General features: G+C 46.0%; 1 protein-coding gene across 4 annotated transcripts in view; it reads left to right on the top strand.

Moving 5' to 3' along the window:
- The window catches only part of LOC141994951 (syntaxin-binding protein 4-like), a 121,410-nt gene that overhangs the window by 77,881 nt on the left and 30,367 nt on the right, over window positions 1-13,162 (top strand). For 3 of the 4 annotated variants that reach the window (XM_074965547.1, XM_074965543.1, XM_074965545.1), the window contains exons 6-12: window positions 285-370; window positions 1,078-1,204; window positions 5,206-5,313; window positions 5,419-5,560; window positions 5,786-5,892; window positions 6,379-6,532; window positions 8,525-8,597. In XM_074965547.1, coding sequence (XP_074821648.1) covers window positions 285-370; window positions 1,078-1,204; window positions 5,206-5,313; window positions 5,419-5,560; window positions 5,786-5,892; window positions 6,379-6,532; window positions 8,525-8,597 — 797 coding nt within the window. The remainder of the gene's footprint in view (window positions 1-284; window positions 371-1,077; window positions 1,205-5,205; window positions 5,314-5,418; window positions 5,561-5,785; window positions 5,893-6,378; window positions 6,533-8,524; window positions 8,598-13,162) is intronic. The other variant, XM_074965546.1, reaches the window with a different exon arrangement.

Below are 13,162 nucleotides of genomic sequence, written 5' to 3'. Positions count from 1 at the left end.
TTAGCACAAGAATCTTCTACTGATGTGAGGTTGATTATGGACTCTAAATCAGTGGCACAAGCTTGAGTTGCTTGGAAACAGCTCTGATTTACATTGGGACTACTTGTGAGCTGTATCTGGTTCCCTAATGCCTCATCCTGCACCAAACTGAGCTCCAGCACACGAGGGAATTAAGCCCACAAACTGGTTAGTATGGAATAAACATTATAGGCTTTGTTTGCATTGTAAATCCATGCAGAAGTGTACTGAGAGACTAAGTGAATCTGCTGGGCCTTGTCTTTCAGGAGAGAGTTCTCTGAGCTGCTGGAAAAGTTTGGATCTCATAGCAACACAGAATCGGCACGGAGTTCTCCTGTTCACCAGGGCGGCAGTGAGTATTGACCCTCTGGGCGCTGAATACTTAACTGCATCTTGGCTGCTTGAGGGGCACAGTGCAGAAAATGTCAGCCCAGTTGTGGATACTAAAAGGGAGAGGGAGACAACTTTCTTGTGGTGAAACAAGAGAGGATTGGTTGGTATCTAACACTTGTCCAGCTCCCTTAACTCCACCTTCAGTGTACAACAACTCAGGAAAATATTGTGCTAGTAACTTATAATAATGTCTAGTTCTTGTAAAGCAATTTTCAACAGTGGACCTCAGAGAGTTTTAGAAAGAGGGTGAGTACCACTATCCCCATTTTACATCTGGTGAAACTGAGGCAAGAGCAGTGAACTGGCTTCTTCAATCCAGTGACCAACACAACGAGTTGGTGGCAGAGGTAGGACTAGAACCAAGATCTCCTGGCTATTAGTTCTGTGTCTGCTTGCTGCTTTTTGGGAAGAAGCATATGACACTGTAACACAGTGGTATTTGTTAATTACCACAATCACAGATTGGAATTTGTGGTGAGAAAGTAAAACTCTGTTAATTAGTTTAGAAATGTACTGATATCATTAACATCAATGGTAGGTATTTCTGCCTCCAGGTAAAGAACCATGAAAGCTGTTTTAATTCTTGACTGTGTAGCAGGGACAGCTGGGAAGGAGTAAGGGGGGGAAATGCTTTCATTATCTGGACTGTCTTATTTTGTCCTTTAGGTAGATATTTGGAAAGTACGTCCTCGGGGTCTTCATCACGTTCCCAGAGTCCCCTGCTGCTGAGCCCTGCAAATTCTCATGGCCCACTCATTGGAAACTCGGCACATTCCCCACACTCAAGCTCGCAGTACGTACCATATTACTCACACTAGAGCTCCTTAGGAATTTTTCAATGACATTTTTTTTCATTGAAAAATGCTGATTTGTTGACAGCAAAACCAATAAATCTCCCAGTGTCGGAAAACCACGCGGGGACACTCTGAAATTGTCAAAATGTTTTGTCTGGCCACTTTCTAAATGAAAAATTCTGGTTCCTGGTTCAGAATGACTTTTCATTGTGAAATGTAAGCAATTTAGATTTTAAAAGTTTTTTAAAAAGAAAAAAGGTAGAAATCAAATGGAAGAATTTTGAAATTACATGTTTCAGTTGACCCAAACCAAAACCTTTTGATTCATGACATCTTTTGAAATTTTGACTTTTTATCCCAATTTTGAATGGTAAGAAATTTAAAACTCTCAAAAATATTAATGGGACAGGGAAACCAGCTCTAAGTTACACAGGCATCAACTCATAAAGTCTGCAGGCTTGTCTGTCTGTTTCTAGAACATTATTTGTATTGCCGTAGTGCTTATAAACCCTTAAAAGCCCCCATTGCCAAAAAAGTGTCAAAGATGTCTATGCAGTGTCGTTGTAGCCATGTTGGTCCCAGGATATTAGAGAGACAAGGTGGGTGAGGTAATAGCTTTTATTGGACCAAGTTCTGTTGGTGAGCGAGACAAGCTTTTGAGCTACACAGACCTGAAGAAGAGCTCTGTGGGGCTCGAAAGCTTCTCTCTCTTACCAACAGAAGTTGGCCCAATAAAAGATATGGCCTCACCCACCTGGTCTCTCAAAGGTGTCTAGTGATTTGGGGGGCACAACCTGAGACACCTGAAAGGGCCTGATTTTCAGAAAGTGCAGAGCTCCCGCCGTCTGAAAATCAGGCTTTTTAAAGAGGTCTCAACTTGAGCTCCTCAAAATTGAAGAACCCCAGATCGATAGTCGCTTTCTCTCTCTCCCTCTTTCTCATTAAAACTATCCTCTAATATCCAGGGCTTGTCTACGCTTAGAACGCTCCAGCAGCACAGCTGCAGCCTTTCAGCGTAGATGCGACCTACCAGGATGGGAGGGTTCTCCATTGGCGTAGGTAATTCCCCTCCCCCAGAGGCAGTAGCTGGGTTGACAGAAGAATTCTTCTGTTGACCTAGTGTTGTGTACATGGGGACTTAGGACAGTTTAAGCACACTGCTCAGGGGCGTGGATTTTTCACACCACTGACCGACATAGTTAAGCCGACTTAATTTTCTAGTGCAGATCAGACCCCAGTGTTTGTCTTTGGATACATTGACTGTATCTGCTCCTGTACTGGAGGATGGATAAGCAGTCGCTCAGTGTCTTTCATACTGTTGCACTCTGTGTTGTTTTTAATATTCTTATTTATCACTTGTATTATGGTAGCACCTAGGAACCCCAGTCATGGACCAGGACCCTATTGTACAAACACAGAGCACAGCCACCGCCCCAGAGAATTTAGCCTACTGTGCTATAGGCCGTCAGGATCTACAGAATGCATGTACACCATTTCCATCCCTTTAAACGTGAGGGAGAGCCCAAGGCTCACAGATGTCTGAGGGGCCAGCGTGGTATGTCTTTTACAAACATGCCCTTGATGGAGAGGTCCTGCAAGGCTGTTTTCAAACTGCAGATCATGGCCTCGTGATCCATTGCCCCATCCTCGGGCAGTCATTTCCACCAGTGCAAAGTCAATGGCAGTGCTACCCTTCTGATCTGGCAGCATTTCACACCTGCTCTGCGCTGTGGGGAGGGGTAGGAAATGACGGTAAAAGGGGCTAGGGAATGGAGAACCAGGCTTTTTATTTCTGTGAAGTGTGGCACCTTCGTGTTGTGTCTATATGTTTTAATTCCAAGCTTCCTATTTTGTAAAGTACAAAAGCCAGGCTCTGCTATGTGCAGGGAGGGCTCTGCTGCCGGCTCCACCTATAGGAGTGCCTGGCACTGTTAAGGTTTGCATTAATATTGGTACTTAGAGCGAGGCATCTCAGATTAGGGCCTGCTGCTCTTCTTCCTTGCACTAGTGTAAATCCAGGGTAATACCCAGGAAGTCAATGGAGTGGCCACCCACCCCCATGAGAGGAAAACCAGCCCCTTCGTTCAGACACAGAAAATCCACTTAGCAGGTGAACTCCACAATGTGCCCAATATCAGCTCTTTATTAGGGATTTGCAGAGGATAAATATTTGGCACAAAAGGCTTTAAGCCACTTGGATCAATGGACTCATGCCTGGAGACATCCGTACAGAGGAGAGAACTGCTCATCTATCTGGCAGCCTTCTAGACCGCCTGGCTTCACAATTAACCCTGTTTACTGCATAGCATAGGCAGGAGGTGACCTGGCTTGGCACTCACGTATGTGCGTGATGGAGGTGGCTGGTAAAACAGTGTTCAGCTACCAATAAAGCAAAAGTTCTGCTAGTCTCCACCCTGGGGTGACCAGATATCCTGATTTTATGGGGACAGTCCCCATATATGCAGCTTTGTCTTATATAGACGCCTATTATCCCCCGTCCCGATTTTTCACACTTGCTATCTGGTCACCCCATCTCCACCTGGGGGATGTAGAAGAGGGTAGGCAGGCATGAAATAGCCACCTTCTAGAAGAAACACCAGCATTCAAACCACTTGAAATCTCAGATCTTGGAGACTATGAGCCTGTGTGCAACTATGGTATAATCTAGACTCTTACAAAGTAGTGACTCCTATTCTGTACAGGCTCTTATGCTGCACTCATCACCCCAGCAGCTGGACATCTTCCACTAAGCAATAGGACTAACATCTGCAACGTATGGTTTATTCTCTTCCTCATCTCTTCCCAGATAGTGCAACGGATGTGCTTTTTTTTTAACCACTATGTTCGATGGCATCTTATTTCCTAAAAAGATTTCTTTAAGAAGTTTCCTTTGCAGGGCCGGCTCCAGGCACCAGCTTTCCAAGCCAGTGCTCGGGGCGGCATTCAGAACGGGGCGGCAGTCCATGTCCCGCAGTGGCCATTCGGCGGCACCCCTGCTGCTTTGGTGGCGGTGGCAATTCAGCGGCGACTGCTTGGGGCGGCAAAATTGGTGGAGCCGCCCCTGCTCCTTTGTTGTAAAAATATGACGCCCACGCTCTTCGCAATATTCTGTGTTCCCCAGGTTGTATGGCAGCCACGAGTTTAAAGGGATGGGGCTGTTTAGAAGTATGGAGAAGTTATCTCTTGTGGTGATTGCATAGTTCAACAGATCACATAGCTCAAAATACAACACGATGACTATCAGGAAATGAAAAGATAATTCAAGTGACAGGTTGCGTACAGGTACAGATTATTACATGGATGTGGTTAGAAGACTTTATCTTAGAAGAGAGAGAACCAGTTAGTTACCGCCTTTATTTACTAAGGATGAGTGGCCTTATCAAGTGGTTGATGCCCACTGTTGCTCTTCCAGTAATGGCAGCCTTGCCTGCTGCTCCAGCACCTCCACGCTTTGTCCCATACTGCTCCCCACGCAGGGGGAAAACTCCCTAGCAATATTTATCAACCTACCCACAGTATCCACTTCTAAATCCCTCCCTCAAACTTGCCGCTGTTGTGGTGCCTACAGATCATTCCCACCTGGCATTGATTAGGCAAATAACTGGCTATGACTTCGGCTTTTCTGCTGAACTCTGTTTTATTGTTACCCCCCTCCCATCCCAGTGCCACCCCACTGATCTGTTTGGTCCACCCGTTGTGCGCTGCCTACCATGAAGATTGTAAGCTGTTTGGGATAGGTAATCTCTTGTTCATTACTTGTCCAGGCAGTGCTGACACAATGGGCCCTGGTCCTCAGTTAGGATTCTTAAGAACTCCATAATACAAATCAACAACAATAACGGTAATAACATTTATCCCCATAAAGGTAGCGGATTTCCCCGCCACACACACACCTATAAGCACCTGAAGCTTTGCCCGTTTCTAGTCCTAAACTCAAATCAAACATATTCTTGAGGTTCAGAATGGTTTTGATACGTGTTTTCTTCACTCCCATTTTCAGGAAGAGTGGGGGGAGAGAGGAGGCAGAGGGAGAAGAGGTTGAGAAGGATAGGGAGATTGCAGACTCAGGAACAAAACCAAATGCAGAACTTTTCATTCAGCAGTGGTGGTGAGTTGCTAGAACACTACTGTGTAATTACAGATGTACTCGATGGCTCTATAGAATAAAACAGACCGCTGTTGTGTCTTCTGCTAACTCTTCTGTTCCTTGCAGCTACTCCCTTGAATCAGGGATTCAGTGCATCTCCATAGCAAAATCCTCTGGGTTGGGGTTGACGATCAGTGGCGGATCTAACAGGCCAGAGGGTCCCATGATTTATGTTCAAGAGCTTATGCCAGAAGGGGACTGTTGCAGAGTAAGTCAACAGCATGGAGGGCTTCTGTGACCTATGAAACAGGAGTCTTTCCTGAAAGCTCCTGCTGTTTGGAAGGAGCTCTCACTGGGATGGGTGAATAATCTATGGCATGGGATAATAAGGATGTGTATTGCAGGAGAATACTTTGAGCAGTGTCACTCTTTTTTGGATGCACTAATCCTTGTGGCTAAAGCTTGATGCTACACAGATGTCTCCCTCGTTTAGGATGGGCGGCTCCGGCCTGGTGATCAGTTAATTGCCATCAATAAAGACTCTTTGGTGGGCAGCACATATGAAGAGGCCAGAAAAATACTTGCAAAAGCCAAATGCAGGTAGGCGTGCACCAGCAGCCCAGGCGAATAAGTTCCTTGGGTACAAAAAGCATTTCCTATTATTGCCAATAAAGGCCATATCTTGAGATAGCTGCTGAGTGTTAGGTAGGAGACCTGCACATTGTTCAAAGCTTAAGTGCAAGAAGAACTTCCTGTATTGGAGACCTTCATACCTCAGGAGGTCTTGAGTACATGGAGCTTCTCACATCATAATCAGGAATGGCAGGAGACCTTCCCAACCTGTCAGTCTTTGTATGGCTTTGTAATGAGCATGTTCCATCACACAGACCTTCCCAAAGTTCTGCAACAGAATGTGGGCTCTCATAAGAATCCTGTCTGATGAAGACAGCTCTAATATTGTTGCTTGTTACACAGGCAATTAACGAGCTTAGCTCAGAGGAAAGACCACAGAGCTATTCCCGTGAAAGTTCTGAAACCTTAAGCATGTGTAGTTTTTAAGCACTAACAAAACTTGGTTATTTTCAGACATGAGGGAAACACAGAAGTGGCCTTTATTCCTGGAAGGGGACGGTTACATCCCGGACTCTCGGTTCATAACAGCATCCAATCGCCATCTCCTAAGGCCATGGGGAATGGTCTTAGCTCTTGCAGGTTGAAAGTCCACGTGAGGTCACCTGAGGTACGTTGAAGTTCAGTATAAGACCACAAAGACCCCATGATTTCCATCTCCAATCGGATTACTGTTTTTAGGGACTCTGTGATAATCCTTCCAGATTAGCTGTTTGGAAAGTCAGCAGTGTGGACCCGTATGGCTCTGTTTGCTCCCGTATGGAGTTGGGTATTTTACATCTGAGATATTGTTTCTTCTGGTTTGGGGTGACAGAGGATCAGTCAATTGAAGTGATGTGTTTGAAAGTCGCTGAGATGTGTTTTCATGTCCAGAGTCCTGGTTCAAACCTATTTTCAGAAGTCACAAGTGAAAAAAGCAACTGATGACAGTAACTCAGTGAGTACCTGCCCACATTCAACAGCCATCAAATTCAGAACTATCAGCACTCTTTCCTCATGAGGCGCAGCACTATACGGTATTTCCTGAAGCTAGAGGTGACTAGGAGATTTGGCCATGCAGCTTCCATCAAAATCAGTGAGTCATGTGGCTAAGAATGTAGTGTGGCAGGTTATAGTGAGGGGTAGCTCTAGTGTTATAGAAGGAGCTTGTAAACTGTCATCACTGTGCATTACACCTGTTGTGCATGGGGCACGGATTCATTGCCAGTATCGGGGCTGTAACCTCCTAGCTTTGGTTGTGTTGTATTTCAGCAGTTCTCACCCTTTTCCATACCATAGACCAGAGGTGGGCAAACTATGGCCCGCAGGCCACATCCGGCCCGTGGCACCATCCTGCCCGGCCCTTGAGCTCCTGGCCGAGGAGGCTAGCCCCTGGCCCCTCCCCTGCTGTCCTCTCTCCCCCGTAGTGACGCTGCCATGCGGGCAGCGCTGCTAGCTTCGGCCGCGTGGCGGGGCTGCGAGCTCCTGCTGCTCTAAGTGGCATGATAAGGGAGCGGGGTTGGATAAGGGGCAGGGAGTTCCGGGGGGGCAGTTAGGGGACAGGGAGCAGGGGGCTGTTGGATAGGGGGCGGTGTCCTGGGGGGTGGTTAGGGGCGGGGGATCCTGGGAGGGGGCGGTCAGGGGTCAAGGAGAAGGGGGGGTTGGATGGGTCAGGAGTTCTGAGGGGGGCAGTCAGGGGGCAGGAAGTGGGAAGGGGCAGATGGGGGTGGGGCCAGACTGTTGGGGAGGCACAGCCTTCCCTACCTGGCCCTCCATACAGTTTCGCACCCCGATGTGGCCCTTGGGCCAAAAAATTGCCCACCCTGCCATAGACCCAACTGGAGCCCCTCTCCCATTTAGTATTATGATTGTAGCCCTCTGATCTCAGACTGAGAGTCCCCGCTGCATATGATCCCAGCACGTCCTTGTAGATACACCTCTACCCCGATATAATGCGACCCGATATAACACGGTAAAGCAGTGCTTCAGGGGGGGAGGGCTGTGCGCTCTGGTGGATCAAAGCAAGTTCGATATAACGTGGTTTCACCTATAACGTGGTAAGATTTTTTGGCTCCCGAGGACAGTGTTATGTCGGGGTAGAGGTGTAGCTCTGCTTTCTGTCCATTGGGTAATACTAGAGGTGCCCTGGAGATGATCCAAACTCCCTAAGAATTCATGGGTGTCTTGGATATGTAGGGTTTTAAACAAACCCTGGTGGCTACAACACACTGGGTCATCCATGGTGTGATTCCACTGCTCTCAGTAAAGTTACTTCAGTTTAGCCCCTGTGTACGCAATCATCCAGGAGATTCTTAGATCCCACAGTAATGAACATGGGACTTAGGCGCACAAACCTTTTGAGGATCTGGGCCTCTGGGACTATTACTGAGACAACCCCCTTTTACTCCAAACCCAGGACTCTTGTTTGGTTCATCATCATTGTTCACGCTCTCTCTCTAGCACAGTAGGTTCATATGGTGCTTCACACAAGAGATGGTTCAGTCTGATTCCTTAGGGAGCAGCTGGGACCTATTGAGCTCTTCCCCCTACCTTTGCTTTTCACTTACACTGGCAAACTGGGTTTAGCATTTTGTCCTCTGTGCTATTTTGTTTTGTTTTTTAGACCAGACAAGAAAATCTCTTTCCTGTGCCTTCTCCATCACCAGACATTTGCCCCCCAGAGCTCATGATATCTGGTAAGAGGCATGCTTTCTTGCGATCTCCTCTGTTTGTGTAGGGGGTGAAGGTATCTAGTCCACAACTCCTCAGTATCAGAAGTAATGAAATGAAGCTTTAAATAACTACAGCAGCGTAGGTGGAGTTTAATAATGTAATGACAGAGTCCAGTCCATTAGGACTGATTAAATGCAATGGTGCAATTAATGTAGGGCTCTATTCAGTAGGCATTAGATACACCCATGTCAGCTTGTCTATGGGAGCAGAGGTCTTTGCAGGAGTGACTGAGTGTCTCAAGGGATTAGCAATGGGATACAGAGCCTTTCAGCTCTAGATCACTGGTTCTGTATCAGGTTGGTAGTGATGGAGTGTCACTGCTATTATCTAAAGACCGTGTGAAATGTGGTTTTGGGATCAGTCCAGTGGCCAGATACCCTTACTGCGGTCAGCACTAATTGGCAGCCTTGCTGGTGGGACTGAATGGCCCTTGGAAGCTGAATTGCTGTTAAAAAATAGATAAATCAGTGTTGCTTACAAAGCACAGCATGGTCCCAAACAGGAACATGATTCCATGATCATTGAGCCAAATCAGTTGACTCCAATTATCCATGAAGAGGTAGTTGTAAAGCGTGGGATAGAACAACCGTTTAGGGGGCTTTGTCTCAGCATCCGAGGCTCACATGTAAGAAGATACTCGTCTTTCAAATTTTATTTTCCTCTGTGCTCACAGACCACTACATACCTCTTGCTTTCACATGTTTTTTTTTTTTTTTTTTGCTTTGGTTTGAACAGAAGACTCCCTCCTTGCAGGTTTCTCTTCTGGCTGATGCTTGAGACTTACCATTTAAGATAAGAGTTGGTTAGAAACATTTCCAATTTTGAAAAATTTCAGTGGACAATTTTTTTCCACACACACGTCAAACACATTTTTCATGCACGAACATGAACACACATTTCTTCCACGTAAGATCCCACTTTGTATAGTTCTGAATCCCAAAGTGGCTTGATCTGTTTGCACATTAAACACTTGAGGGCAATTTTCAAGCAAGCACAAAAATCAGCAAGCCCAACTTAAGCACACTAATAATCCAAGGCATGTATGAAAGTTGCGGTTTGCAAATATGCATGTGCCAGCCCCAGCCAGTGTGATATCTGCGTGCTTGTTTCAGGTACGTATATGCTAAAATGTACATGCTCTGTTTTCTCCAACGGAGATTGTGCATTAGTTGAAGATATAGAAAGTTTTGAGGAAAAAGAAACTGAGCCCTCTGACTGATCCTGAGGCATTTGTGGCTTAAATAACACATTCCCAGCTCAATAAACTTTTTCTCCTTCAGGCATTTTGAGCCCTTACACTATACTATCAGAGATGTTTGTATTTGATTAATAAGAAAAAGAAAATGAATAATATCTACAGAAGCCCATCTGATCTGTTGGGCTCATGGTTCTGCTCCCCCAAGGAGTAAATGCTTTATCTGCCATGCTGCCTGTCCTTGTCCATTTCTATGTCAGCACAGTAGAGCTAATGCTGTCAGACTGCTTTGCAATACACAAAGCTATTTTGAGACAGACATTCATATGGAGTAATGTTCCTTGGGAACTGAGGTCCTAATTACCATGATACTTTGAATTGATGATATAGCGAAATAGTTTTAATGAGTGTAAACGTCTCTCTTCTCCTGCCATTTGGGCAGTTCATAAAAAGAATTACTGCACTCAGTGATGTGATGGCAGGTAAAGTCGCACTGGGATGAATTCTGGACTCACATAAGTCTTCACTATTCTTATTGGAGCCCTTGGAAATTACAGTTTAGTGACCCAATAGATAATCTTCAGCATGATGCCGTAAAAGTTATTCTGACACTGTGGGTGCACCCCACCAGGGATAAAGGTGTGGAGTTTACCCCATGCTAGCTAACACATGGTAACTAATATGTGGTAAAACATCCTAGTGTGGGCAAGGCAGTTTGCACATGTGATCAGGTATAGGGTGAACCTACAGATTACCTCAGCCAACTACTGTGTGAAAGCTACACCTGCCTTAGCCACACTAGGTTTCACTATGTGATTATCACCACCCTTTAGCTACCACCTGGTGAAACCCCACCTTTTGCCTAGTGCAGACAAGGCTAACGACAGACTCTCTTCCACCCCCCAATGCATTCTGCACTGGCGTTTGAGAAGAGATCCCTTGGTTGAAACAAGAGAGAGCTGCAGGCAGGGAGCTCTCTGTTAAGGACCCTCCACTCTGAAATATGCTTCCCCACACTGGTAAGGCCCCCAGGCCTGCTTTGTTAACCACAGGACATGCTGTCAAGAACATATTTCCTCTTGAAGGTGGGGGTCTGAAGGGATGGTCCAAGGCCAGCCAGTGGGGGCCAGTTGTTTGTTAGTCTATCTACATTGCAGACCTGTGAAGCAGTGTAGTCTGGTGGACAGGGCCCTAGGCTGTGAGTCAAGCAACCTGGGTTCTATTCCCAGCTTTGCTATGTGACCCTTGGCAAGTCACTTCTCCCTTGTGTCCCTCTCCCATCTTTTAGGCTGTAAATTCTTTGGGACAGGAACTGTCTCCTGCTCTTTTTCTGTACAACTCCTCGCACACTGGGACACTGATCTCAGTCGGGCTGCTAGTCATGCAAATAGTATAATCTAGGCTGAGAATCATCTCAGGCAGTCTATTACAGATGTCTGCTTTTAATAGCTGGTGTTATGAGTGCTGTGAAGGGCACAGAGTTGTGAACAGGCCCCATTATACATTGGAATAAACAAATAGTCTTGGGGTGAACAGGAGCTTAGTCTGAAATCTGAACGAGTCACTGGGGCCTGTTGGCTGATCACCAGTGCCTGGTGGCCTTCAGGATTGCCTAGGATGTCTGTGTTAAGAGTTTATGAGCAAAGCCACATGGAGCTAATCCCGATTAGCAAGGAGTTGAAGGGGAATGATCAGCCCTTGAACCTACACAGCACGGGGCTGGGTGACCAATCCAGTGAACCCGTTTATTACCTCAGGCCCTGCTTCCCAGATGCTGGCATTAGCGGGACAGATAAATATCAGGATTAGGAGGATTATGCTTGTGACAGCACCTCTGCTGCTTTTCCCCTGTGTTTCCATAAAATCTTCTCTTCATTTGAGAGTCACAGTGAATGGCATTTTTTCAAAAGTGCCTCAGTGAGTTAGGAGCATGTGTCCCACAAATTTTTTTCAACAGGACTTGTGCTCCTAAATCCCTTGTTCTTTGGAAAATCCCACCCACTGATTTAAAACAGCTGGAGGTCTTTAAGGTGATCTGGGTATCAGTTGTTAACCTGTGCCCCAGTTCCCAGGCAGTGCAAAGATGAAAGAAAATGGCTCTCCGACGCTCTTCTATGTTACATGATCCTGTATCACTGAAGTCCATGGGAATTTTGTCACTGACTCTGGTGTGAACAGGGTCAGGTTTTATAAGCCCCTTTTGTTATCAGATTCAAAGAGCATCATTAGCAGGGTCTTAAAAGCAGCGGTGGCATTACCCATTTTTAGAGTCTATCTGGGCCTCCCCCTAAATGAGCAGCAGTTTCTGCAGCCCTTTTCTGAATAGGTCTGTTGGGGGCTACAGGAATAAACTGAATTGTGGGATTTTCCTATGCACAGGTCCCACTGAAGTCAATGGGACTTGTGTTCCTGAGTCATTTGGGCACTTTTGAAAATGCCCCCTGGAATGAAGAGCAGGCTGTCAGTGGCTGGGTCTCTCTCCCAATGCCTCAGTCGTCCTCTCTGACGGAGACACTCTACTGTTTCCCTTCTTGCAACACAATTTCTATTGTTGTGGACACAAGCGCTCTCCAGCCTCACCTTAACCGTACACCCTGCACATACTATGTAGCCTGCTCAGCCTGAGTGAAAGGGAGCTGGTGCTCTTCATAACAGTAACGCAGGGAGAAATCCGGCAACACCTTTTCTTAGGGTGACCAGGTGTCCCGATTTAATCGGAACAGTCCTGATATTTGCGGCTTTTTCTTATATAGATGCCTATTACCCCCCACCCTTTGTCCTGATTTTTCACACTTTCTGTCTGGTCACCCTATGTTTTTTGGTGGTGTTTTTAACCTGTGAGTTCTCTCTTTAATGAGAGTTTGGAACACTTCTCTGAGACCACACTCAGTCCAGCACTTACATAAACATTACTTTGAATCTGGGTTAAAACTCTTGGGCTATGGGGCCAGTGGTGGATTTTTATAAAACCTCACTGATTGGGTTTTGGTTCTGTAAAACTGAAGCATAAATTGGGGTGGTCAGAATCCAGGTTGAATTTTATTCAAATCACCAAAGTTCAGAGTCCCAGGCCTCATATATAAACTTCTGGCCAAGGTTTTCAGAAGCGACTTGTAATTTTTGGTTGCCTTCATTTGTGATGCCCAAGTGGAGACTTTAAAGCTTCCTGCTTTTCAGAGAGTGCTGAGCACCCATCCTCTGAAAATCCTGGCCTCTGATGTTAGCTCATCTGTACTTGCAACATATTTCATGCAATGCCAAAGCCTAGTTTGGGATGTTCCTTGTCAACATATCTCTTGCCCCCACTATAGAATCTCAGGGTTGGAAGGGAGC

Source organism: Natator depressus, chromosome 10 (genome assembly GCF_965152275.1).
Source record: "Natator depressus isolate rNatDep1 chromosome 10, rNatDep2.hap1, whole genome shotgun sequence".
Classification (NCBI taxonomy): domain Eukaryota; kingdom Metazoa; phylum Chordata; order Testudines; family Cheloniidae; genus Natator; species Natator depressus.
The sequence above is the reverse complement of the archived record's forward strand: the minus strand, read 5'-3'. Positions and strand labels throughout refer to the sequence as shown.